We start from the raw sequence: 25,703 nt of genomic DNA on the forward strand, positions 1-25,703 counted from the left end.
CCGCTCCAGCTCTCACACGGTCCAGGAACAGCCCCACCCTTACCTGTCCAGCCTCACTGCTGTGGTGCTGTGGGGCTCTGGCTTCCTTTGACCCTGCTCATAGGAATTTCACTGAAGGATGGAGTGCAGCTCAGTGGTAGAGCACTGCTTAGCATGTAGAAGCCCCTGGTCTCCATTGCCAGCATTGCAAGAAAAAAAAAAGAGCCAGGTGCTCATGACTGTAATCCTAGCTACTTGGAAGGCTGAGATCTGAGATAGGAAGAATCATAGTTTGAGGCCAGCCAGGGCAAATAGTTCAGGAGACCCTGTCACCAAAATAACCAGAGCAATTCCCCCACCTGCCTCTCCAGGTCCACAGGCTGGCAGCAGCCCCACAGCAAGGCCCAGCGGTTCCTGGTCCCATGGTGTAATGGTCAGCACTCTGGATTCTGAATCAAGTGATCCGGATTTGAGTCTCTGAAGAAACTACTTTGCCCAGCAGTGGCCCTTCTGTTCCCCTGGAGGGCTTCCAATTGGTCCGCCTCCCTTGTGTCCTCTGGGCCGACAACCCCACTTTTGAGTCTACCCCTCTGGGCCTCCAAGGGGGTGCTGAGAATCTGCCTACCCATGGGGGCTCCCTCCAGGTGAGGAGCCATAGGGCGGGGCCTCCTCCCCTCTCCAAAGGGACCCACACTTAGGATTTCTATCTTTCCCTCCTTCCTCCAATCCCCCACTAGGGGCTGAGCCCAGGGCCTCAAGCACCTTTTTCTTTTTAACCCCTTTCCCCTCTAGACCAAAGGGAGCTCATACAGTCTGTATTGCTCTAAGACTTCCTCACCAGTGACAAGAAACCTGCTCATGTACTGACAAATGCTTTTTCAGTTCCATTGACGACTCTGAGTTGGCACCAGATTGTTCACCCTCTGCAAACGCAGCAGTGCCACCCTATGTGCACCCGTGAGCTGCTGCACTGTGGGAAGATCCCTGACAGTGAACTTCAGAGATTCCTCTTTCAACCTGCAGCATGACTGCCACATTGCCAAGCGTACGGAGTCGTTCAGGTGTTGAGCACCTGTCTAGCAACTGTGAGGCCCCGAGTTCAAACCCTAGTACTTCCAAAAAAAAAAATTAAGGACTGGTGTAGTGGCTCATGTCACTTTTTTTTTTTTTTTTTTTGGAGACAGGGTCTCACTATGTAGCCCAGGCTGTCCTTGAACTGGAGGTCCTCCTGCCTCAGTCTCCTGAGTGCTGGATTACAAGTCTGAAGAACCATGCCTGACTCCTGATCCCAGTACTAAAAAAAAAAACACCACTTGCCCATCTATTGGACAAAAATAAAACAATTCATATTTCAACCTAAAGATAAGGCTTAAGCCCTTTCACATATACTTTAGTACAATTTTGGGCCGTGGGTCCCAGTTCCCTCAACTGACACATCTGCCCTAGACTTGGAAGTTGAGGGTCATATGTCCACTGTAGGCCATGAGCTTAGGAGCCTCAGGCCAGCAGGGAGGCCAGAGACACCTTCAAAGTCAGCCACCACCAAGGGCCTGCCCTGGTTCCACACTGAGGATGCACCAAATGGTGGAACAGGCAACAGTGAGTGAGTTCCACCCAAAGCTGCAGCAATGCTAAGGAGTGGAATGGGGAGACGTGTGCACTGGCGTTAACCAGCCAAGCACTTGGGCCAGGGAGGACCAACTGAGAAATCGGGTTCTGCCAGCCAGACCACAGGCACTGAGAAGCAGAGGTTCTCTGAGATGGCTGGCACGCACACATGAACTCTCCTCAGAAACGCAGGCCCTGTATACACAGCAGCAACAGAACTCAGGCAGCTGTGCTCTGTGCGGCAGTGGGCACAGGGTGGATGTGATTATGGGCTCATCTTGTCACCCTCATACCTGGACTGGCCACATCCACCAGCAGTGTCCAGGCAACTCACCCCAGATGGCAACCGTTGGCTTCCCTTCTTACCTGCTGCTGGCATCGTGTGGGTTTTAAGGAACGAAAAGACGGGCACTGCACGCACTTAGGCAGAAGCAGAATGCACAGGGCCACAACCCAAGTTAGCTATAGGGAAGGCCTTGTATCCCAGTGGCTGCTGTAGCCTGTGTGATGATGCTACCAGGAAGGTGGTTCCTCCACACCCAACTCCCAGCTTTAGGCCTGCTGAGCATTTTCTCAAAGGCAGACAGGACTGCTCCCCACCCTGCACCAGGGAGGGACTTGGGGCAGGTTACCTAAGCTCAGGCAAGGTGAGGGAGGTTACACTGTATGATGTTCCCTCAACTCCACACTCAAAACCCTCTTCCACTGTTTATTCCATAATCGGGGACAGACACCAACCATATACAGAGTGAAAGCAAAAAAATAAAGTTTAACACAATATGTGCAGTTATGTACAGGTTCACAGGTACAACACAACAGAGGATAAGGGTGATCCACTGTGCTGAAACTCACAACACTGAAGGGTCAAGGTCATCAAACTGTAAGTGCTTTATGAAACCACCCTGGGCCTGCTCAGGTATCTCCTCCCAAGTGAACCCCAGTGTGTCTCAGGGTTCTATGGACTCTATGACTGGGCAGCCCTCTGCTTGTGGACACACTGCTTCTCCTGTCTTTAAGGCAAGCTCACACTAACAGTGCAGTGATGCTGGATGGATGTTGTCACTGAGCACACTGAGGGCTTTGTGGAGCTGAAGGGATGAACCAGGCCCACTTGTGTTGGAAGAAAGTCCTGTTAAGTTGTGGGAGGCAGGACATGAGGAGGCCGCCTCACCCGTTCCAGGGTCAGTGGGGCCTTGGCTCCCTCTTACCATCCTGTGAGGGTCCTATAAGCTGGGATCTGTCCCATGACCTCATGGCCCAGCAGGTAGCCCTCATGATCTCTACTCCGCTTGCTTCATTTTTTTGCATGCTGGGGACTGAACCCAGGGCCCCCACATGCTATGCTGTGCTCTTCTTGTGAGGTCTGCCACCCTCACGGTCAATCTTTTGAGTTCAACTCAAAGACAGTCCACAAGGTCGAGATGGGGCCTAACTCAAGTCACCAGTGCCCACGTGACCCTACAGTGTTTGTGTGAGATCCCAGGAGGGTGGTGGATGCTGCACACTGGTGACTGTAAAAAACATGACCTACTGTCAACCAGAATTTAGTTATTTTCAGAAATGTACATAACTGAAGATAAGAGTCAACTGGGCAAGGAAGTTGAGCCTGTGTACTACCTGCCTGACAAACCCAGAGGCCAGCAGGTGGCCACGGCAGCCTGGCCCAGCTGGCACCCTCCATTTTATAGCGATCATCTGAGGTGTATGGATCTTCACCCGGGGGCCTTCACTCTTCCAGGATACTTTTTGTGTGTGTGTGGGGGGGGGGGGAGGTTAAACCTAAAAGACAGTGGTCTGTCTCCATCCTCACTCTTTGGGATTTTACTCATAATCTTAGAATTCAAAGGTACTTAGACCAGGGAAGCGCCTCTCCCACGTGAAAACATTTCACTCCCATGCACACTTTGAAGATAGCACCATGTGAAACTGTGTGTCCCAGGAGAGGCAGAGAACTCTGAACACCAAAGTGACCTGTTCAGTTGTCTCTTCAAGTGCCAACACCACACACTCAGAGGGGCCCTCCTGTCCTCCCTGGCTGTCACCACTTCATGTCCAGGCTGTCTGTGCAAGGCTCTGGGGTCTGGTATGTGGTGTGTAGCACTTGCTGGACTTTGGGGGAGTCAGTGCCTTCCAGCCACTCCTGGTATAGCTCCTGCACGTGTGCACTGCTCTCTGGACGCTGCACGGGAATGTCAGAGTAGATGCCTTCCATCTGCCGCAACAGGGCCTTGTCAGCATGCCCATCCTCCGTCTGTGCTTGGCCTCTGCCATTTAAGCATCCTGAAAGACACACACACAGGTGAGCCTCTTCTCTCCCATGGGACAATCAGTCTCAGGAAGCTTCACCTCAATGGGAGACAGTCTGGGGGCAGAAGAGCAATAGCTGAACCTTGACTGGGGCTGTTCAGGGGTCCACCCAGGCTTGGAGCCCCAGGTGCCTTTTATTCTTACCATTTATATTCTCCATGACTGGCTTTACCTACAGCCTAACAAGCTGCTAACTTTTTGGAACAGGCAGCTTGGTCTGCAGCGCTGGAGTCCTGGCTTCCCCTGGGGCTCATCCAAGCCTGGAGAGCATGGAGCCTCTGACGGCTTCGTGCTCCTCTTGCCCGCAGTATTCTGGTGTCCGAGCGTGGGCTGCACCAGGGCCAGGGTGAGCCCACCTAATGCCGCCTAAATAAACACCTGCCTCCCATCTGTCACTGCCACTCACTCAGGTGTTCAGGTTACGTGAACATCAGCATCAGGATTCATGAGAGATTGGATCGGGGAAACCTCCACTGACCTGGGAGACCCAGCAGCTGGACAGCCCACTCCCTCTTCCTCAGACCCCAGTCCTACACACTGCCCAGAGTACAGCCATGCAGTGCCAGGGTCCTGACACCCCAGCCATCTCCTCTCTACTCCCCACTTGGCCACAGACTCTGCCCTCCTTAGCCCCCAGTATGCAAAGCCCACACTTGCCCCAGCCCTCACCCCTCTTCAGCGTGGTTGGCTCTCCAAACCCCAAACCCCCCTCCTTTCCAAGATCCTTCAGTTCATGGGACCAGGACAAGAGGAGTCTCCTCTGTCCATGCTCTCCAAGGTTCCCACCCTTGTCCTGTGACTCCATTCCTCACTAGCACCTCATCTGCCCACCTGAGAGCTCCTCTGTTACCTCCACTTAAATATCTCACCTGTCCCAAACTCAGAACGACAGACTTCCCTGGGTCCTGAGGCAGCTCCATCATACCCAAAGGTACTCATGGCCCCAGTGCTCCCACTTGCTGCAGCAGCAGGTCCTCCTGGGGATCTGCCCTGTCCTGGCTCTGACCTATCTAGAACTCTCCTCCTGGCAGCAGGGGGAGTCCCTAGAGTACAGGTTGCATTGTGCCCTTTCCTGCCACCACCTTTCATAGGGCTCCCAACAGAAGGAGCAGTCAGTCCACACCAGGGCCTCAGCTGGTACCACAGGGGGCTTCCACGAAGCACCTCCCCAAGGAAATGTTTAAGGTTGAGTGTCACCATCCACTGTCACACTACACAGTGAGGGGAAGAGGGGAGCTTTGCAGTTGAGGATGGTGTACCCCACCCAGCAAGGCCTTTGGTGGATAGGCCCCAGCACCTGTGGCCCTGCTCAGTCAGGCTCTCCACTGCTTACCTCTGGGACATGCAAGGACTTCCACAAAGTGGTATGGGCACTTGCCCTTCTTGAGCTTCAGGACCATGTTCTGGATGTTCCGAAAGCCATAGGCAGCAGCAAAGCGCAGTAAGACCTCCCCATTCTTCTCAAGGGTGACCTCGTGGAAGTCTTTGTTTCTACAAATATCATGGGACTTAACACTTGGTATTCTATTAGTAGATGAAGATCAGCTTTTTTTTTCTTTCTTTCTTTTTTCTTTTTTTTTTTTGAGACAGGATCTCACTATGTAGCCCACATTTGCCTTGATGCCTTTGAATTAGTGATCCTCCTGCCACCACCTCCTGAGTTCTAGGATTACAGACATGTACCACCATGCTCAGTCATTTTGCAATTTAAGTTTGGAATGTTAGTCAGATAAAGTCAATGGATAGACACATAAAAGGCCCTGCCATTGTGACTGGTCTAGGCTCTCCTGCACAGCTACAATACAACCCACACACATGCCACAAACACATCACCCACTCAGCACACACATACACACATCACCCATGGCAGCACACACCATGTGCACATACTGCTGCATACTGGCTCTGGTCAACCTGGCATTGTTGCCTGCAGGCACATCAGTGCCCGCTCATACCTCAGTGCACGGTAGGTGATTTCCTCCACATGTTCACCGAACAGCTCCTTGGCAGCGTGTCTGAAGACATGGGCCAGATGCCCGTCTGAGCCCACTCCATCGTGGCGCCGCACCACTGCCTCCTTTACATCTCCAAACCTCAGCAGAGAGGACAAGACCTCATTAATGTCGATGAAGGGGGAGCAGGCACTAACCTAGTCTCCGAGGGTGTCTCCTACAGATACATTCTACAGAAACTTTTACTGCGCTTCAGTGATCAACATGAAGTTTCATTTTCTGTATAAAGAGACAGCTGTGCTTTACTTTGGCTCATTCATTTACTTCTTCTCGGGAAAGAAGACTAAGTGTGACTCGAGCATGTGCCTCCCTGCCCAGGCCAGGATGAGGGCCTTGGTCAGCCAGGGCCTAAGCACAGACACTAGCAGCAGGTACTACGTTGCTGAAATTCTATAAACTTTATTCTCAGCTCCCATAAAAGGGGCACAAATGCAGCACCCAGGTCATAGCTGCAAGCTGTATGTGGCCTTCTGTGCTTGCCCTTGTCCTACCACTCACAGGGGAAGCCCACTGAGTCCCTGCAGTCCTGGTGGAGGGCTGTCCCCACCAGGGTCCTTAGAATCCAGTTCTAAGGCTGAGGGCTGGCCATGGGGGAATCACGTCTCAGTGCTCACAAAACAGAGAATCCCTGGAACAGCCAACAGAGGCCCGGCCCATAAGAGGACCCTCCCTGCTGAAACAACTTACAGAGTGTCCACAGCGGCATCTTTCACTGAGAGGTCACTTTGCTCCATCATCTGAGCAACTTCACCTAAAGACAAACAAGAGACACAGGTACTGTGAAAGGGCAGGTGGAATGCCACACTTCTCCTTCCCTGCAGGACATTCTGCATTAGTGACTTGGGACACCTTCCCTGCTATACCATCTCCACCACAGACAGCAAGAGCCCATCTCAAGGGCTAACTAATAAAATGAAAAGCACTATAGAATGTAATACTCTAATTCCCTTTTTTTTGTGCTTCAACTGAGGGATTTATGTGAACAATAACTCCATGTTGTCTCCCAAGTGGAAAACTTTTGTATATGACCTAAACCACACTGCTACATGTATGTGACATATAGTTACTGTGCAATGAAATAGGCTTCAAATCAGAAGCACTTTACATATTTCCTTTGTTTTTCTTCTCTCTCTCTCTCGTTTTTTGGCAGCAATGAGATTTGAATTCAGGGCCTCATGCTCGCTAGGCAGGCACTTTTACCACTTGGGCCACTCCGCCAGCCTGGCACTGGGGTTTGAACTCAGGGCTTCCTGCTTGCTAGGCAGGCACTCTGCCACTTGAGCCATCCCTTCACCCTCCCCCTCCCTTTTTTAAGATTCAGTCTCTCACCTAGGCTAGCCTCACACTGTTGATCCTCCTGCCCCAGCTTCCTGAGTGCTGGTAATGCAGGTGTGTACCACCGCACCAGCTTTTTATTTCCTTTTATAGGAGTGTTCCTAAGAAAAACCCCGGGTAGAAAGTTCCCTAAATAACAGTGATGGTTCGATCCCAACTTTCAGTACAAAAAAAAAAAAATCCCCAAAGAACACCACCAACAAGAGCGAGCATCAGGCACCATGAAAGCACAGCATGAATCACACAAGGCTTTTGTTTTATCAACATGAGCAGACAGCCCTGGGCCTTTGCCAGAAAGTGGAGGAAGCAGTACCGAGGACCCTGCTCTGTTGCACTGCCCGCCTGCAGGGTGGAGCCCTTTGTGTTGTCAGCTTACTAGATTCTCAGGTTAGGGTACCTGTAAGGAGAATCCCTGCGCTTCAAGGTCACCCTGAGAATCACCATTCTGCCTTTCAGCTAGGCTAAACACTGTGAGGCCCTGACTTCAGAGTCTGATTCTGGTAGGCCTGCCTGGACCTTAACTAGCCCTTCACAAGCGATACCAAGTGTTTTCTTCTGGAGGATTTCTACCTCCAACAGACACAGCATCTGCCACAGGCGCTAAGCACAGCACCTGAAAAGTTCTGTCCACATGATGGCTGAGGGCACTGTCCCTGGAGCAGACGTGCATCTTCCACTTCACTCCGTACCAAGTCCTCAGTGTGTTCTAGTGCAGGTGGTTAGTCCTGCGCTCACATGTGGGAAAGCGTGTCAATGGGATGTAACATAAGATCACAGGCCACATTGCCTGGGGCTCTCCTGGAAACCTGACTTATCTGGAGGAAGATGCAGAAGAGACAGGACATCGCCTCCATCTCCTCCTCATTACTTTCAGCCATGAAGCCCCAAGCACCCCCATTTGTCAGTGCCCTCAGATGGCTTGGCCATGCAGAGCTGCCTAGCCCTTGTGTGCAATGGCTAGTCAGAGACCCCTATGGTGTCCAGGTGCACCTCTGCCCACCTCTCACCTGATGTTAGCACACAATCGGTACCCCGGGCACCATGCAAAGCAGTGAAGAACCCCTCACGAAGAGCCTCCAGCTTTTTGTCATGGCAAGGGGCCACAACGATGTGGAAAATCTTCTCTGGAGGCACATTCTGTAAAGGAAAACACCTGGGCTTAGGGCTGCAGGGCAGGCCATGACAGCAGCTCAGTCAATCCCTAGAGCACGAGAACACTGTCTAGGGGATGGGCTGCTGTGGATCTGAGCCCCATCTCCAGAGCCTCAGTTTCTGCAGCATGCAGGTTCCTGTCCCTCCTCTGCTGCATGTCTGATGTCTCACTCTGGATGGGGCCAGATTTACCCACAGAATCTAAAGAGCCCAGAGTGTGCTTGAGGAGCTCCCTGGAGGAACTAGGGGAGGAGAGCCCCTTTCTCCTGAGCTCGTACACACAGGGCACAGCAAGTGAGGGCAGGTATGCACCACCAGGCACCTGCAGACTTTCCTGAAGCTGCCTGAGTGACCCTGTCCCAGGCTGCCCCTTCTCCTAGGGCTTTATCATGAGAAGCAGGTACCTAGAGCTGAATGGGAACTGGGAAAAGCCAAGAGCCAGCCATTATCCAGTAACTCTTGTAGTGAGGTCTGGGAAAGGCCCACTCAGGGCAGGGATAGAGCCCACGAGGCAACTTGCCCCAATGCAGTGCTGCCAGGCAGTTAAACAAGAAGTTACCAGACGCCAGGTCTCTGAGGTTCAGTGGTTCCCAGGAGCATTTGTGAGCTCTGGGCCCTGTTTAGGCTCTGGCAGCCTTGAGAAGACAAAGAAAACCTGACCCCCTGCAGGTGGGGGCACAAGGAAGCCAGATGGCTCCAGTGCATTCTTTTGTCCCACCCAACTAAACAAACACCATTGTCACATTGATAATCTGCCAACTGTGGTGACTTTATGAGCAAAGCAGAAGAGAAGAAAATGTTCCCTAGGTTATGCCAGGCACACATGGCTTCTCTAGGCTGGCTTTGAAGGTTTGGAAGATCCTTGCTTTCTTTTGCTATCTTCTCTGGTCACCACAGTGCCCACACATGATTGTTCTCCTGAAGGAGAAAGGACAGTGTAAAGCCTCTGCAGCCAAGTGATCAGGCCTTTTGTGGGGAGCCTTGCCTGGACCCAGGGCTGCCAAAGACCATGGGAAAGAAGAGGGACAGGAGAGGGGCAGGCTGAGGCAGGGGCATGCAGGAGCCCCAGGTGAGGACTCACCCTATCTTGTGGAAGACAGGCTCAAGAAGTAGCTAGTCATGTGATGCACATGGCCTGAGAGGAAGACCAGGGCAGAAGTGAGGTTTGATTCTCTGAGTGACAGCAGCACTGAACCTTCAGGTATGGGCTGTGCTAGGCCTCTTGTGGAAGTTGCCCCAGAAGTATGCTCAGGGGGTGGGCATACTTCCACTCAGGCCAGAATGGGCTCAGGGAAAAAAGACTAAGAAGGGAAGAGATAGCTGGGCACTGGCAGATCACACCTGTAGTCCTAGTTACTTGGGAGGCTGAGATGAGGAGGATCAAGTTTGAGACCAGCCTGGGTAAATAGTTCACAAGCCCCCATCTCCAAAATAACTAGAGGAAAATGAACTAGAGGTGAGGCTCAAGTGATAGAGCATCTGCTTTGCAAGTGCAAAGCCCTGAGTTCAAACCCCTGTCCCATAAAAAAAAAAGGGGGGGGGGTGAGGCAGAGAGATTATGACAAAGAGAAGCAAAGATGGATGTCAACAGGAAAGGCCATGGAGGCTGTGGTCCTAAAGCCATCTCCATCTGGAGTTCACCCGGGACTTAAGTTTGAGGTCGTCTCCTCCCAACCTGAATGCTGTGCTTACCTGCTGTCTAGCGAAGTAATCCTTCACCAGGGAGCCCATCACCTGCTGGGGAGACCTGGCGGTGCACAGGTGGGGTGTGACGGGGCGGCCCAACACCCGCTCAGCATATCGGACCCAACCTGGAGAGAGGGAGGCCATAGGTTAACTCCTACCATGCCCTCCTGCCTTCCTGGGCACTTGAGCTCTTAAGCCTGCCACCCCAGGGTGACACCTTTTCTTCATGCTTCCAGGTGCTTGCAACGCTGTTCTTACCACAAGCAGTGCTCCTCAGCAACTCAGTGGGCAAAGGAATCCAAGATGTGGGGGCACTGTGCAGGCCCTGGGGGGAGGGCACAGAGGGGTACTCTTCAAGGAGCAGGTAGGCAGCAGCCAGTGGTTAAGATGTGAAATCCACCATGCCAGATAAGTGGCCATGGCTCAGTGGGAGGCAGCAGCAGCCACAATGCTCACCAACTTTGCCAAGCTGCTGGTAATCAGCCCAACAGCTGCCCACTTTTCAGAGCAATAAACAGGAGGAATTTAGACTACCAAACAAACTATCAGTTCATGGTGCTTAATTCCCATCACGGACTCCCACCAGCGAGGGCACTGCTGCTGTGGTTTCCAGGGTGGACCTGGGTCAGGGTGGTTAGCTGATCACACAGCTGGCAATTCTACCTGTAGAAGCCAACCTCCCTCCTCCCTCTGGGGTGCAGTCTGGTGAGAGGGCACTGAGTGTTCTAATCAAACCTGAGACCCATGTGTACACCTGAGAGGACAGCAGCATAAGGAACAATGGCCAACAGACAAGCTGCTGCCTGGGAACAGAAGCCACAAAACTGCTCAGATGCCAGCCAATGCAAGAACCCCAACTGAGTGATGGGAATCTCAACCCTTGGATGTCAGCTGTGTGCATGCCCGTGTGCTCAGGAAATGTCTGGAGACACAGAAGCCACTATAGTGGGAATGCTGCAGGGAGGAGGCATCTCCTCAACCCAGCTCCTGTACACTTCAAACCTGCTGGTGTTCAAAAAGGATAGACTATCTTAAAAACAGCATTTGAGCTGGGCACAGTGGCTTCCACCTGTAATCCTGGCTATTCAGAAGGCAGAGATTGGGAGGATGGTGGTTTGAGGCTAGCCTAGGCATAAAGTTAACAAAACCTTCACCTTAACCAATGGCCTGGTGTGGTGGTGCATGCCTGTCACCCTTAGCTACACCAGGAACTGTAAGTAGGATGACTGTGGTCCAGGCCAGCCCGGGTATAAATGTGAAACCCTACCTCAAAAATAACCAACACAAAAAGGAGTAGTAGCTGACCTGCTTTAAAAAAACATTTGGCAGGACCAAGGCCTCCTGCTGGCTGCCCACCCAGGTCTCACAGCACACCCACTATGCCGGATGTCTGGTACAACTACAGGTGACCCTACTGTGCTGAGATGAAGGCTTTGCAGGCCTTGGGCTCTGGGAGGACAGGCAAAACAACATGGGCCTGAGGAGGACAGCATCTGTCCCTGCAGCTGAGGGCCATCCCTGAAAGGTGCAGCTATCTGTCAGTGAGGAACATCCACTGGGGCTCACAAGCACACTACCCACTTGAAGCACATATACAGCTAACAGGCTGGCTTTATACAGGGACACCCAATCAGATTTTTCTTTTTCTTCTGGTACTGGGTTTTGAACTCAGGACCTCATGCTTGCTAGGCAGGTGTTCTGCCACTTGAGCCACTCCACCAGTCCTTTTTCTGTGATGGGTATTTTCACCACAGTGTCTCAGGAACTACTTGCCCAGGCTGGCTTCAAACCGTGATCGTCCTGGTCTCTGCCTCCTGAGTAGCATTACAAGCATGAGCCACTGGTGCCTGGCCTAGGGTCTCATGTTTTTGCTCAGGGCCTGTCTGAACCTCAATCGTCCTACCTATGATCTCCTGAGTAGCTGAGATGACAGGAGTGCTCCACCACACCTGACTTGTTTATTGACATGGGGTCTTGAGAACTTTTTGCTTGAGCAGACCTCAAGCAGTGATCCTCCTAATCTCTACCTCTCATGTAGCTGGGATAATGGGCGTAAGTCACCAGACCTGGCTCTTTGATGAGTTTACCAAGGACCTACCATAGACAGGAACTGGGCCTGGTCAGCCCCAGCTGCCTCCCTGAGTCCTTGTGGCCCTACCCACTTGTGGCTGCAATCAGCATGACAAGAGCACCTACCTCCCACTTGGTGGCTGTGGCACTTTTCCTTTTATAGGACATTCACCCCACTCCTCAGTGGTTCTTAATGACAGAAAGGTATGCCGAGCCAGCAGCCTGGCTCCAGGCACTATCCAGGGGTCAGAGATTACATCCCATGATTCTGTACCCAGTGCTCTTGACAGGGGCAGAAGACAACTGTGGTACTCTCAGAGCCCCAGAGGCCTGAGAGCTGTGTCTAGAAGCTGAATATTTCCCTTCCTCTGCTAGGCACTAGGCAAAGGGAAGCCTGGCAGGGGAACACACACAGGTCTGTGGGAACGAGGAGCTGAGCAAGCTGACTCCAGGCAGCACATGCTGCCCTCATGAGCCCTGAGGAAGCTGCTGCAGCTTGCTAATCATGCCCTCGGGATGGGGGACTCTGGATGTCTGGCTGTCAGGGGTCTAAGTCAGGAATTCTTTTTTAGGAAAAAGAATTGGGCCACTGGAGGCCCAAGTCTAAGTGCCAGGTGAAGGGCTGGGGTGTAGCTAAAACAGTAAAGTGCCTGTCTAGCAAGCACGAGGCCCTGAGTTCAAATCCCAATACTGACAGGAAAAAAACCAACAACAAAAAACTAAGTGAAGCAGCTGACCTTGGCACTGCTTGTTTCCTTAACTGTCAGCAACAAATCATAGGAAAGCTTTAGTGCTCATGAATTCAGCTCCCCGATTTGGAGGGTGGCAACCTAACCCAGGGTTATGGCTGTGACCCACTGAGGAAAGCATATCAATAACTAGAAAGAACATTCTAGAAGTTCCAAACCAACCAGAAACAACACGAACAACTGGGACTGTGAAACACAGATCTCACAATAGGGCAGTGGGCAATGAGCTGGTGCAGCAGGTAAAGGCACCAGGCCCCAGGAGATGGGACACCAAGAGGCCTGGGTCCCACTCAGTACTGTCTGCACCACGGCAGAGGGCTCCCTGGCTTTTACGCTATTCACAGTCTGTGAACTTCACCCACCAGCACTGTTGGTTCTTTGCAGTGAGTTGAAGGTTTCGTTCTAGGTTCCATCCAGACAGGGCCTGCACATAAGGAATCACCAATGTCTGTCGCTTTGGGGTCAGTGGAGAACAGGAATTCCTGTTCTGCCCTGCTGCTGGGAAGCATGGGTAGAAAGTTTGGAAAGCCAGTTCCAGGAACACAGGTCTCAGATCTGGGTCATTTTACACTGCTTCGTCCTCCCATGAGGAGCAGTACTGACCAACACAGACTGGTCCTGAGAAGCCACGCTGCACAGGGCATTGTGTGATGGGCCCCAAAAGGCAGACACTCAGAGGAAGGTGGGTCAACACACGAGCACCCAGTACCTCTGCAGGCCACTCCAGAAGCCAAGAGTAGGTACCGGCCCTCAGCTACAGATTAGCTCTTTATACCTGCAAACACTTGGAAGAACAGAGCTGAACTGATACCCAGAATCCAGCAAAGTCCTATTCTCACGCACGCACGCGCACACGCACACATACACACACTTGTTTTTAGAGACAGGGTCTTGCCACGAGGGCTGGAACTCCTGGTCTCAAGTGCTCCTACTGCTTCAGCCTCCTGAGTTTTTGGGACCACGGCACACATCACTGCACCTGGCTTAGACTTTTGATACAGAAATTTGTGAATTGCTGCCTAGGACAAACCATGCACCTGAAACTTGCCATTAATCCCACACACCCAAGGCAGTCCAGAATCATGGTGATGATCTAATCCCTACTGAGTTATGAAGAGGAAACTTAACTTGGCTAACAAGTCAACCAAGGCAGCCTCTTCGGGAGATGGTGAATTTTCTCTTTATGGGTTTTTTTTTTCCCTGTACTGGGATTTGAACTCAGGGCCTTCCCCTAAGCCACTCCACCAGGCTTTTTTGTGTAGGGTTTTCTCGAGATAGGGTCTCGCAAACTATTTCCCCGGGCTGGCTTTGAACTGTGATCCTCCTGATCTCTACCTGCTGAGTAGTTAGGATTACAGGCATGAGTCACCAACACCCGGTTCTCTTTATGGCTTTACAGAAGGGTAGAAAGAATTTCTAAATTCTAAGCAGCCATAATGTCATCATTTTATTTTTTCTGGTATTGGGGTTTGAACTCAGGGCTTCGTGCTTGCTAGGCAGATGCTCTACCATTTGAGCCTCCAGTCACTGACTTGTTTTGTTAAACCATGATCCTAATGATTAAAAGTTGATGACATGTATAGTGTTAGCAAATTTTGGAACCATGATGAGGGTAGTGCTCTGAAAACAGAAGCATGAACCAAACTCTAGAAACTACACAGCCTACAACTAGCCCACAGTGTGGCTCTCCTGTGCTCTCACAGACCTCACGTCCTGACGCATATAATCTGACTAAATGTTGTTTGTCAGTATAGTAATTCCTTCTTCCTACCCTAATGCATCAAAAATTCCTTACCCCAAACCTTCCATTTTTCCAGAATTGAAGTCTACGATAAGTCTTTTCTACTCTTTCTATGATATGAATGTTCCCACCAACACTAATGTTAAAATCTAATCCCTACTGAGTTATGAAGAGGGAACTTAATCCCTCTGGTGGAAGGTTATTAAGGCTGAATGAGACCATAAAGGTGGGCACCTTATCCAAGGGGTCTGTGTTGTTATTTGAGACAGGTCTCACTGTGTAGCTCACGCTGGACTAGAACTCTCCATCCTCCTATCTCAGCTGCCCCAGACCTGGAATTACAGGCATATGCCACCACACTAGGCTGGGTCTGTGGCCTTATAAGAAGAGGTGAGGCCTGAGCTAAGATTCTGTGTCTGGCCAAGTGAGGACCTCCCAGATGCAGCCACACCACCTTGAGCTTCTCAGCCTTCAGAACTATGAGCCAATGAAACCTTTATTGCTTGTAAATTACTTGGTTGCCCACACTCAGACTACTGCAACAGAAAAAGGACTAAGACAATATCTCAGGCACTAAACCTAATTAAAGACAGTTTGTTTAAAAAATGTTCCCTATGCAGGTATGGCTCAAGTGGTAGAGCACCTGCTTTGCAAACTGTGATTACAGATATACACCACCATGCCTAGCTTGTCTGCTGAGATGAGGTCTTAGTAACTTTTTGCCCAAGCTAGCCTCAAACCAAGAATCTCCTGATCTGTACCTCTTGAGTAGCTGAGGTTACAGGATTATAGGCAGGAATTACCATACCTGGCCTAAAATACTTATTTTTATTAAAACACAGTATCTCTGTCCAGAAGCTAGAAATATGAGCCAAGTGCCATCTATAATCCTAGCTACTTGAGAGGCAGCCTGGGCAAATAGTTCACCAGACCTACATTGAAAATACCGAATACAAAAATGACTGGTGGAATGGCTCAAGTGGCTCAGGTTGCCTAGCATGTGTGAGGCCCTGAATTCAAGCCCCAGTGCTGCCAAAAAAAAGAAAAAAAAACCAAAAACCTAGAAATATGTATAAATGAAAATAAAAAATTAAGGGCTGGGGACATAGTTCAGTAACACAGTGCTTACCCAGTGGAAGGCCCTAGGTTCCAGGCCCAGCACCACACAAAACCAAAACCAAAAAACACTCAGTTAGGTAGTTTATGAATGCATTAGCTGACAATAAACTCTGCATCAGGCCAGTTGGAAGGGCCCACCCCGCCTCCAGCCTCATCCAGGGCCCATGCCTGCCCCCATAGCTCGTGAAGGCTCAGCAGGCCAGAGTCCAGTGGTCCTGGGCTTACCAGGACAGGCAGAGGTCAGCATGGGCAGGGCTCGCTGCTCCTCACTGTGCTGGTGATACCGCCGCACAAACTCCTTCTGACTTTCCAGGATGCTGAAATCTGCAGCTATCGTCATGTCAAACACATAGTGCACCCCTGCAGGGAAGGGGCACACAGTTCTTAGCACAAGCACGGGTCACTCTAGGCTCCAGTTCTCACATTTGAGACAAGCAGAGCACAAGCACCATGGCCTGCCTCACCTGAGCTACCTCAGTCCTGGCCCTTTCTGATGGCAGGGTTTAGACAGTAGATTTACTTCTCATATATATTTATTTTAACTAAAACATTTTTAAAAACAGCTTTATTATGAATACTTGGATACCAGACAACTCACCATGTAAAGTGTGCAAAAGAATGATGGTGCTAATTTTAAAGATTGTTGAAATGTAGACATATGATAAGATTTGCCACCTTACTCATTTTTTGACTTTTTCATTGTTTTTCTTTTGTCATTTCTAATGGATATTTCAGTTGCTTTAACCACATTCATAATATCTTGTAACCATCACCACCATCTGTCTATTTCCAAAGTTTTCCATTACCCCAAATGGAAACTCTTGCACCAGTTTAACAATAGCTCCTCCCCTAAAAGGACTTGTGAATCTACCCTTATTACTACCTTGAGGTGTATGTTATACCTCTCAGGAAGATTTTTCTACATCTGTTCTTTCAGGGAGAGTCTCTTTTGGAGAAGTCATAGTGTTCAATACAGATCAAGTCCCTCAGGAAGCAGCCACTCACTGTTTTTTTAAACAATAAGCACGTGCCATTGTCACAGCACAACATGTATTTTCTCTCTTGCTGCTTCTCTTTCTCCACATCTATACTAGCACAGTCACTTTACAGTGCTCCCTATGAGTTAACAGCCATTAAAAGGTATGCAACAGCACTCCTCCAATTCACTGGCAAATGACATTTCAGTCTGTGATGGTCCTTGTTATCTTTAAAATAAAAGAGTACAAAAGAATGGGTAAGGGAGTTGGGAATTTAGCTTAGTGACAGAACCTTGCCTAGCAAGCATTGAGACCTGGGTTCAATCCCCAGCAGTCAAAAAATCAGGTAAGTACACTTTTATGATGGTCTCAGTTTTTTTTTTTTTTTTTGCAGTACTGTGGCTTGAACTCAGGGCCTACACCTTGAGCCACTCCACCAGCCCTGTTTTGTAAAGGATTTTTCTGGAGATAGGGTCTCTCGAACTATTTGCTTGGCCTGGCTTGGAACCTTGATTCTCCTGATCTCTGCCTCCTGAGTAGCTAGGATTATAGGAGTGAGCTACCAGCACCCAGCAGTAGTTTCAATTTTTATGTTGCTTTTTAACTAGCTATCTTTTCCTAAGTATAATTTTTTAAATATTGGTAAGTAGCCCAAGACAAATGTACTTTCAATAACCATAATAAATTAAGTGGGGGGTGGGGTGGGGTGGGGTGGAGTGGCTCAAGTGGTAGAGCATCTACCTAGCAAGTGTGAGGCCTGGAGTTCAAACCCCAGTACAGCCAAAAAAATAAATAAATAAAAGCAAATAAATAAATTAATAACTTTAATATCCACAGCTAATCTAAAACTTAAAAGCAGTCACTTTTAAAAATAAATATCACAAATTTTAAAGCACTAAAGAAGAAATAATTTAAAGAGAGCACAGGTGCGGCTACAGCACACCACCCCAAATAGGAGCCCTGAGAAACTCTACTCACCAGAGCACCAAGGAGCAGTGTGGCACAGGCTGCTTTGCAGCAGCTTTTTCTGATAATGCTTAAAAGGTGTCGCTTTTTAAAATGTACTTTTTATTTTTTGGTGGTACTGGGACTTGAACACAGGGCCTTACTATTGCGAGGCTAGTACTTTACCACTTGAGACATGCCCCAGCTCTTTTTGTTTTAGTTATTTTTCAAATTATGCCCTGGTAGCCTGAACCAAGATCCTTCTACTGATGCTGTGTAGCTGGGATGACAGGTGCACACCACTGTGCCCAGCTTTTATTGGTTGAGATGGAGTCTCATAAACTTTTGGCCTGGGTTGGCCTTAACTATGCTCCAGATCTCTGCTCCCAAGTAGCTGGAATTAACAGACGTAATCCGCAGCACCCAGCTTGTTTTACTACTAAAATGTATGTAGTACATCTAAACAGGAAGTCTTATTGGCAAATCATTTAATTCCCCCTTCTTAAATTGCCTGGGCTGCTATGCCATGAAGATGTAGAAAGGGTATGGAAATCCCACAGAGCAAATGGGTGGTTCGGCCAGACTGAGGCAGGTTAGCCTGACCAAAGCAGAAGGTGCAGAAGTACTTTTGGCATTTTGGGCATCCCCAAAATACCAGCGTTCACATAAGAGTTCTTTGATTGTATTACGAAGTCACCACCTTTCATTCCTCATGTAAGGAACACAGGTCTGGGGTTGGGGATGTATGTAGTTCAGTGGTAGGGTGCTTGCTTCGCCATCGAGGCCCTGGGTTAATCTCCAGTGTCAAACAAAAAACAAAAACCCCAAACATGCTCATTTCCTTCCTGCTCCACTCCTGAGAGAGCTTCTGGGCAAGTGGACACTAAACATTTCAGAAGTGATTTTCTCAAGTAAACACCCTGTGAACTGGAGTGACGTGGGGACTGCAGGGTAAGGGTGGGAGCTTCCCAGATGTCCCTGTCCATACTGCCTGCAGGTGGTCACTTCTCGATCTACAGGGGTTAGCTTCATTGTAACAGAACACCCATCTACACATGAACAGGGTAACATGACACCTGCCTACCATCGATGGGAGACTGGTTTCACAAAACATAGGTCGGGGTCATTTTTCATTCCACGAGACTCTCCTGGGAGTTTATCTCTCCCGTGTCCTTGAAATTTTAACTTCAGAGATAGAAAGGGCCCTTCATGAACTCAAGGTATAAAACCACACTACTGCCAGAAGGTGACTCACCAAGACTTTTGAGGAAGCCACAGAGCCTTCTTGATGCATCTGTGACACTGAGGTTGAATTTAGCAGCAAAGTAAGGCAGAGACTGAGGACACACAGACACTACCAGCACTCTGTGCTTTGAGGTATCACATTTCTAGAAGGAGAAAGAGAGTATTCTCACATGTCTGACCATGTCTGGAGCAAAATAAGACACCTTAATGAAAAATTCAGAACACGTGGATATAAAATGTACTCCACGCAAAGACTAATAAAATACACAAATGCTGGCAAATATAATTAAGCAAAGAGGAAGAAAATGTCAAAACCAAAATAGGCATAACTTCATACATAAGAGACTTTGACAGTATTTTTTTCTGGACTTTGACAATTTTAAAACAATATTCTAGCAATAAGTGTAAATATCTGAAAGAAATAGATACTTCTAAAAGGAAAAATTTAAATTATAACACTGGCCCATAAATAACAGAACTGATCCGGTAACAATAAAGACACACACTGAGTTGGTACACAAGATCAGTCCCTAAAAATCATGAAGCCTGGGTCAGTTAGGGGCAAATTTTAGCCACTACATTTTTTTTTAATTTTGGTTTTTAGAGACAGTCTTGCTATAAAGACTAGGCTGAATTCTAGGTCCTCTTGTCTCAGTCTGCCAAGCACAGTCACTAAAATTTTTTTAATTATTCAAGAGCTGATAATTTTCATCTACAAAATGTTCTAAAAATACCGAATTAACAAGCATAAAATCACCAAGCGATCAACACCCTGAAAGGAAAACTAGATGGTGGCAGCTCAATAGGAGAAGCACAGGGAGGTCTCCCATGAGGGACATGGGGATGTGACAAGGAGGGAGAGTGGCCCTGCAGTCCCCTCCTGGAAACCACAGGAAGTATCCCCATCAGCAGCTCTCAGAAAATGAAAAAAAGGAGGAAACCTTTGCTGCGGAATTCAACTTCCTCAGACGATCTAGCTGAAAACTGGCCTGGTGCAGTCATGGCCCCACAGGACTAAGCTGACACAGGGCAGGAGACAATGCTGAGGCCACCTGTTCCAATGCCTCCGGAGGCCCAAACCCACACCTGGTGTGGCAAGCGAGGCCATGAAGATGCCTGGATGCTGTACCTTATTAAGGTTCAGGACACGGAAGAAGACCTTGGTGCTCCGCTGGGAAAGCTGGGCCCCTTCGTCTGAAGTCACGCAGCTGTCACATGCCAGGCAGTCACTTAGAAATATCTTGGCATCAGCTAACTTATGGAACTCTCCCTTCTGTGAGAGAAAATGACACCTTGGGATTAACCTAAGCTTCTCTAGTAAGGTTAAGAGCACAAGCATAATACACAGAGCTCACACTAAACATGGAGACGATGCCAGGGCAAGGCCTGGCGCTCCAGGAACGGCAGAGGACATCTCTGTTCTGAGTACTCATTGAGGTAGTGGGACACAGTGCATGGCACTGGCCCAGTATGACATGGGGGAATCATGTACATGACAACCAAGGGAGGAACCGTCCCAACCATGTCATGTGTAGGAAGATGACACTCCTGAGACAAAAGCCCAACAAGCTGGCAACCAGGCAGAGAGGCAAGAGTACCTGGACCCTGAGCTAGCTGAGGCTGGTACTCTGGGCCACTTGTCCCAATGCCTCAAGTGCATGTGGCACACTGGCCTGATGGCCGTCTCTTCCTTCCAAGCCCTTCCCCTTTAGTGCCTGTGATCCAGTCTCTGGTTTCCCAGCCCAGCTGCTCCAGCTCTACTGTCCCTAAGCTCACTCAGTTCCATGGCTCCCCTAAGGACCCAGGCTCTCCCTCCAGGTCACTGCCAGCTCTGGGTTTCCACCTGCATGTGCAACAGGGTCCTCAGACCATCTGGGATGACTACTGATACTCAGACCTGCCCCATCCCCAACCTTGGTAGAGTACTCACCAAGAGCTCCAGTGGCACAATGGGTAGCACACGGTACTTACAAGAGTGCCCACCTGGATGCTGAGACTACAGAGCTCACTTAGCCCCTTGATACCCTCTGTCCTCTCATTTATTTTCCCCTTTTCCTTTCTGTCTAGCCCGTGTAACACTCTGGCCCCCTGTAACCCTGAGAGATATGCTAAGGCACAAACCCTATTTCCATTTTGCTTCGAGTCCTTGACTGTAGACCCTCATGTGCCCACACATAGCCCCATCTTTCCTGGCTTGTCACCCCTCCCCTTCGGTGTTCACGTCTAGCACACTGGCCTTGGGTTTTTGCAACCCTCAGTAGAAGTCTCCATGAGAGCTCTGGCCCATCCCTTGGTGGCCCTGCCACAGAGGATGTCCTTACATGTTTTCACATACCAACTGCCACACAGTGTTAATGGACTGGTCCCTCCCTCCTCCACCCATGAGCTCTCAGGAAACAACTCTTTCTGTTCCCCAGCACTTCTAAGAGGTACTGCACAGAAGATGCTCAGTAAATATTTAGTGCGTAGAACATATGAAAATGCTGAAGCCTACCAGAGTCATTTCAGTCAGTCACAGAAGCTCCTGAGGGAGTCTATGCAGGTTTTTTTTTCTTTAAAACATGGTTTGGACATGAGATAACTCTGTGCTCCTTTTCCATGGCACGCTCTCAATGGGAGCTCAGAGTCCCCAGACAGGACCAAAGGTTCTAGTGCAGCCTACTCATCACTGGATCTCATTTCTTGCAGATGTGGACTCAGAAGGTCTACATGGGGTCCCAAGAGTTCAGACTTCTAACAAGCTCCAAGGTGGGGTGGGCACTGTGGTGTGGCTGAGGTCTGGTGCCTGAGAGATCCCAAGGGGTGACACTGAGAATTCTGCATTTATCACACCTGCAGACCATACCATCCAATGCCCATGTCCACCCCGGTCACAATTCTGTCCTCCTCCTTCTCATTGCTTGCCTTTGCTCCTTTCTTTTCCTACTTCTTAAATGCCACAAAATTCTTTTTGAGTCTCTGCAGGAGCCTATTCCTTTATCTAGCCTGTCAGCCTCACCATTGCTGGTACAGCCATCCAGCCACACTGTCCCCACTTCTGACACCTTCGTACTCTCAAGCTAGTCTGGCACCCTCTCTGCCACTCTGGCTGGCTCACCAGGCCCTCAAAGCTGCCTCCTCAGTGGTTTCCACAAATTCTCCTCCTCTTCCCAGCTTCTGTCTGCTGCTTTTGTCACCTGCCCTAAAACACATATTTGAGGTTTTTCCCTTGCCCAAAAGCCTGTACTGCCCCTCCTCAGTTGACCATCTGCATGGTCACAAGCCCTCTGTGCCAGAACCCCTCCCCATGTCTCACCTTGAATCCTCACCCCCTTTCAGGGCCCATCTACCAACTCCTCCCCAATGCTCTCATCCTAAGCTGCCAGGTGCCTGCTTGAGCTGTGCACAGGTCTTATCTCCTCCTCACCAGAGCCCTGGGAGGGTAATAACCCAACTCCCCACAACACTGATAAGGAACAGAGCCTCACAAGGCATGTTCTTTTTCTCTTTTGAGACAGTGTCTTGCTATGTAGTCCCGACTGGCCTCAAACTCATGATATTCCTGCCTCAGTTTCCCATGCACCACCATGCTGGGCAGGTTTCTGTCCAAGGTGATGCAACAAAGGGTAGGCATGAAGGGGCCCCAGGTTTGGCTGCCTCGGAGCACCGGCCCCAACTAGCTGCCTCTATGCCTGGTGGACGGTTCATTGGGTATTTGTCTCAAGCCCTATTTCTCCTCAGTTCTTTGCCTCTACAGCACAGCACTGGCACATAGGGAAGCCAGACAAATGCCTGTCAGATTAAACAGCTGATCAGAACTACTAAACTTAGAGGAAAACCCTGTCATCTGCTTCTCCCACGATGTCAATTCTTCAGTTATAAAATTAGTTCCAGTGTTTTCTAAGGGAAGTGACCTTAACCTCCTTACACCATACCCTTCTCTGTGAATTAGGGACACCGCTAGAGCTCACTCTGTGTGTGTGTGTGTGTGTGAATGTGTTACTGGAGCTTGAACTCAGGGCCCATACCTTGAGCCACTCCACCGGCTCCTTTTTGTGATAGGGTTTTTTGAGATAGGGTCTTGCATCTATTTGCCTGGGCTGGCTTCAAACCACGATCCTCCTGATCTCTACCTCCTAAGTAGCTAGGATTACAGGCGTGAGCCACCAGTGCCTGGCTTTTCTTTGCAGTACTGAGGTTTGAACTCAGGGCCTCAACATTTGCTTGGCAGGCACTCTATCACTTAAGCTGCTCCACTATCCCTACTCGGGCTTACTTAAATGGCCATTCTGAGCACGAATGTGACTGTAGATATAAAGCCCTGATCAGAGTGTGTACCAAATAAACACAAACCATTACTACTGGCTAAATGAGAACTGAATTAGAGAAGAACCCATTTATATAGTAAATTTTAAAAATCATGAAATTTGAGTTATTCATAAATGTTCTAGTAGCACATTTTACATAATCGAAGTTTCCAAAGACTTGAAGTTAAGTCTTTACATTGCTATTTCTCTATTCGTAATACAGTATTTCAGCCTAGTGTTTAAGAAGACAGGTGGACTGTCCTGCACATAGCCCTTAGTACTTCACTTTTGCACCATTCTTTCTTAGACTAATGATGAGTATGGTGACATGAGCTCCTGAACAAGAGAAAAACAGTAACAGCCTCATTCAGGCTGATACAAAACTGAAAAGTCTACTTGCCTCTCCATTTTCCAGGGCAGGGCTTGGTGCATCAACTGACACATTCTCTTGGTCATCGGTTTTTGTTTTTTTACTACATTCCTAGAAAAGGCAATGGCACATGGTTAAAGAACTTTTTTTTAAAATTATTTTGAGAGTACTGGGGCTTGAATTTAGTAAAAAACCAAGTTACAACCTGATTCTAGCTATTACAAAAAACATACACTGACCAATTAACTTCGTTATCTAGAAATCTTTTCTACAGAAACAAAAGCACCCATACTTAAGGATGGATGGATACACAAACATAGACAATAACCACTCTCTCTGTATTGTCTGCCTAACTAAGAACTAGAAGTGATGTGGCCCTAATGAATAGCTGACTTACCTGGACACAGGTACACTTAACTTAAAATATGATGCAGTTGTTACCAAGAGGGAACTAGAGCTGAAGATGTGACTTAAGCGGGCCTAGTTCCACCCACAGTACCACCAAAAAAAAAAAAAAAAAAAAAGAATGAACTAGAATTATATACAGGTCTTTGAAAAGGGGCTTCCCATAAAGCTAAGTGAACGACACCAAGTTATGGAGTCCTATTTATGAAATGACCTAATTTTTGCAAAAACCCCAAACGATTCCTACGCAGTGCGTGGTTACTCATCGCAGCATGGCAGCAGGAGCGGGAGCTGTCAGTTCCCGCGGGCACCCAGGAGAGCGCACAGGACAGCAGGGCCTGCTCTGTTTCCACTGTCACTAAAAGCGTGCAATTTTTGGGAGTGTCAGAAATGCTTAAAGCGTTTCCGATCGCTCCATCAATCGCCAGGTGCCGGGAGCCCGAGCCAGCGATGAGCTCGCCGCCGCGTCCTCGGCGACCCACACCCATTGACCGACAGACGGCCGACAGTCCGTCCGGAGCCCAGGAGCTGCCCGGGGCGGGCGGGACACGTGGCTGGGCCTCGACCCCAGACCTGGTCCCGGATCTCCGCTGATCCCGGACCCCAGGCACCGGCCCCGACCCAGACCCCAGCCCAGCCCCGACCTCCATCCCCTTGCTTCAACTCTCCGTTCCGACCTTCGACCCCCCCAGTTCCCCGTGCCTACCGTAGCACCCACCTTCCGCGTGCAGTGCTCACACTTCATCTGGAGCGGGGCTGGTAGGAGGCCCGAGCGCCTCAGCGGAACACAGCACGGGAGACGCGAACACCGCGGCCCGCTGCCCGTCACCTTTGTTGTCTTCGCCCCGACGAGTCTCCGCCTCCAACGCCTGCGCCTAGCCAATGAAAGCGCCGAGATAGAGAGAGCCACACCCCTAGGCCAATGAGGAGCGCACGGGGGGCGGTGCGACCTCCACCCCAGCCGTCTCCGTGTAGGCCAATGAGAGTGCCAGGAAGAGACGGGTCCGATACCGGAGCCAATCAGAGAGTATGGGCGGAGCTTGTTCACCTCCATCGTACGCCGCTAAGGCCCCCAGTCGCTTCTTACTTTGGTTTCCTCTTCACATAGGCTGGGTGGCTAAAACTAAGGATGTGTTTACAAGGGTGGAAGAGGGATTCCATGCTGAGGTCGAACCTGGGTAGCTCCGGGTGCTCTGCTTGAAAGCCGCAGCCTGGCCCGCTCCGTCAGCTCGGCCTGGGACTCTCATTTCTCTTGTTCCTCCTCTGGGGGGGCGGAGCGGAGGCCACTCTCGCCTGCCGCCATAGCCGCCCAGCGGCGTGTCACGTAGACCTGGCGAGGCAGCAGTGCGCATGCGTAACACGCGGGGCGGGGGCGGGAGGCTGAGAGTGGGTTGAATTGATTGTGATCCTGTTGACCATTCGTTACAGTTGTATCAAGTGTATTGAGTCTAACCCTTGAAAGTTACAAAACTGAAAACAGTCTTGCAAGTAATTCTTGTTCCTCCAAGAAATTGATGCCAGCTGAGCAAGACTTAATGCGCAGAGGTGGAATACTAACACTGGAGTGTAAATTACAAACATTTTGTAAAAGTGGTGCACGTTTATTACAGGAAAGTCAGAAATGAGAAACCAAAGAGTGGGCTTGAGAGAGCTCAGCGTGATGTAAGTGTGAGAATCAACTTAGGTGAGGTCTTTTCTGTCAAAGGATTTAATCGGT

At 49.6% G+C, this 25,703-nt stretch overlaps 1 protein-coding gene across 3 annotated transcripts; it reads right to left on the bottom strand.

The window, feature by feature from the left end:
- Nucleotides 1-2,283: 2,283 nt before the first annotated feature.
- Narf (nuclear prelamin A recognition factor) lies at nt 2,284-25,295 on the bottom strand. 3 transcript variants are annotated; one of them, XM_020168136.2, is made up of 11 exons: nt 24,693-25,293; nt 23,612-23,692; nt 20,055-20,198; nt 18,936-19,068; nt 15,984-16,118; nt 10,086-10,204; nt 8,249-8,378; nt 6,594-6,657; nt 5,850-5,987; nt 5,228-5,385; nt 2,284-3,867 (listed from the first exon to the last, which is right to left on the bottom strand). In XM_020168136.2, the coding sequence occupies exons 1-11, from the start codon at nt 25,038-25,040 to the stop codon at nt 3,626-3,628; spliced, it is 1,692 nt and encodes a 563-aa protein (XP_020023725.2). In that variant the 5' UTR covers nt 25,041-25,293; the 3' UTR covers nt 2,284-3,625. The 3 variants fall into 3 exon arrangements, with proteins under 3 accessions (XP_020023725.2, XP_073900925.1, XP_073900926.1); XM_074044824.1 differs by having other exon boundaries at nt 24,705-25,291; XM_074044825.1 differs by lacking the exon at nt 15,984-16,118 and having other exon boundaries at nt 24,693-25,295.
- Between the last annotated feature and the right edge of the window lie 408 nt (nt 25,296-25,703).

Source organism: Castor canadensis, chromosome 11 (assembly GCF_047511655.1).
Source record: "Castor canadensis chromosome 11, mCasCan1.hap1v2, whole genome shotgun sequence".
Classification (NCBI taxonomy): Eukaryota; Metazoa; Chordata; class Mammalia; order Rodentia; family Castoridae; genus Castor; species Castor canadensis.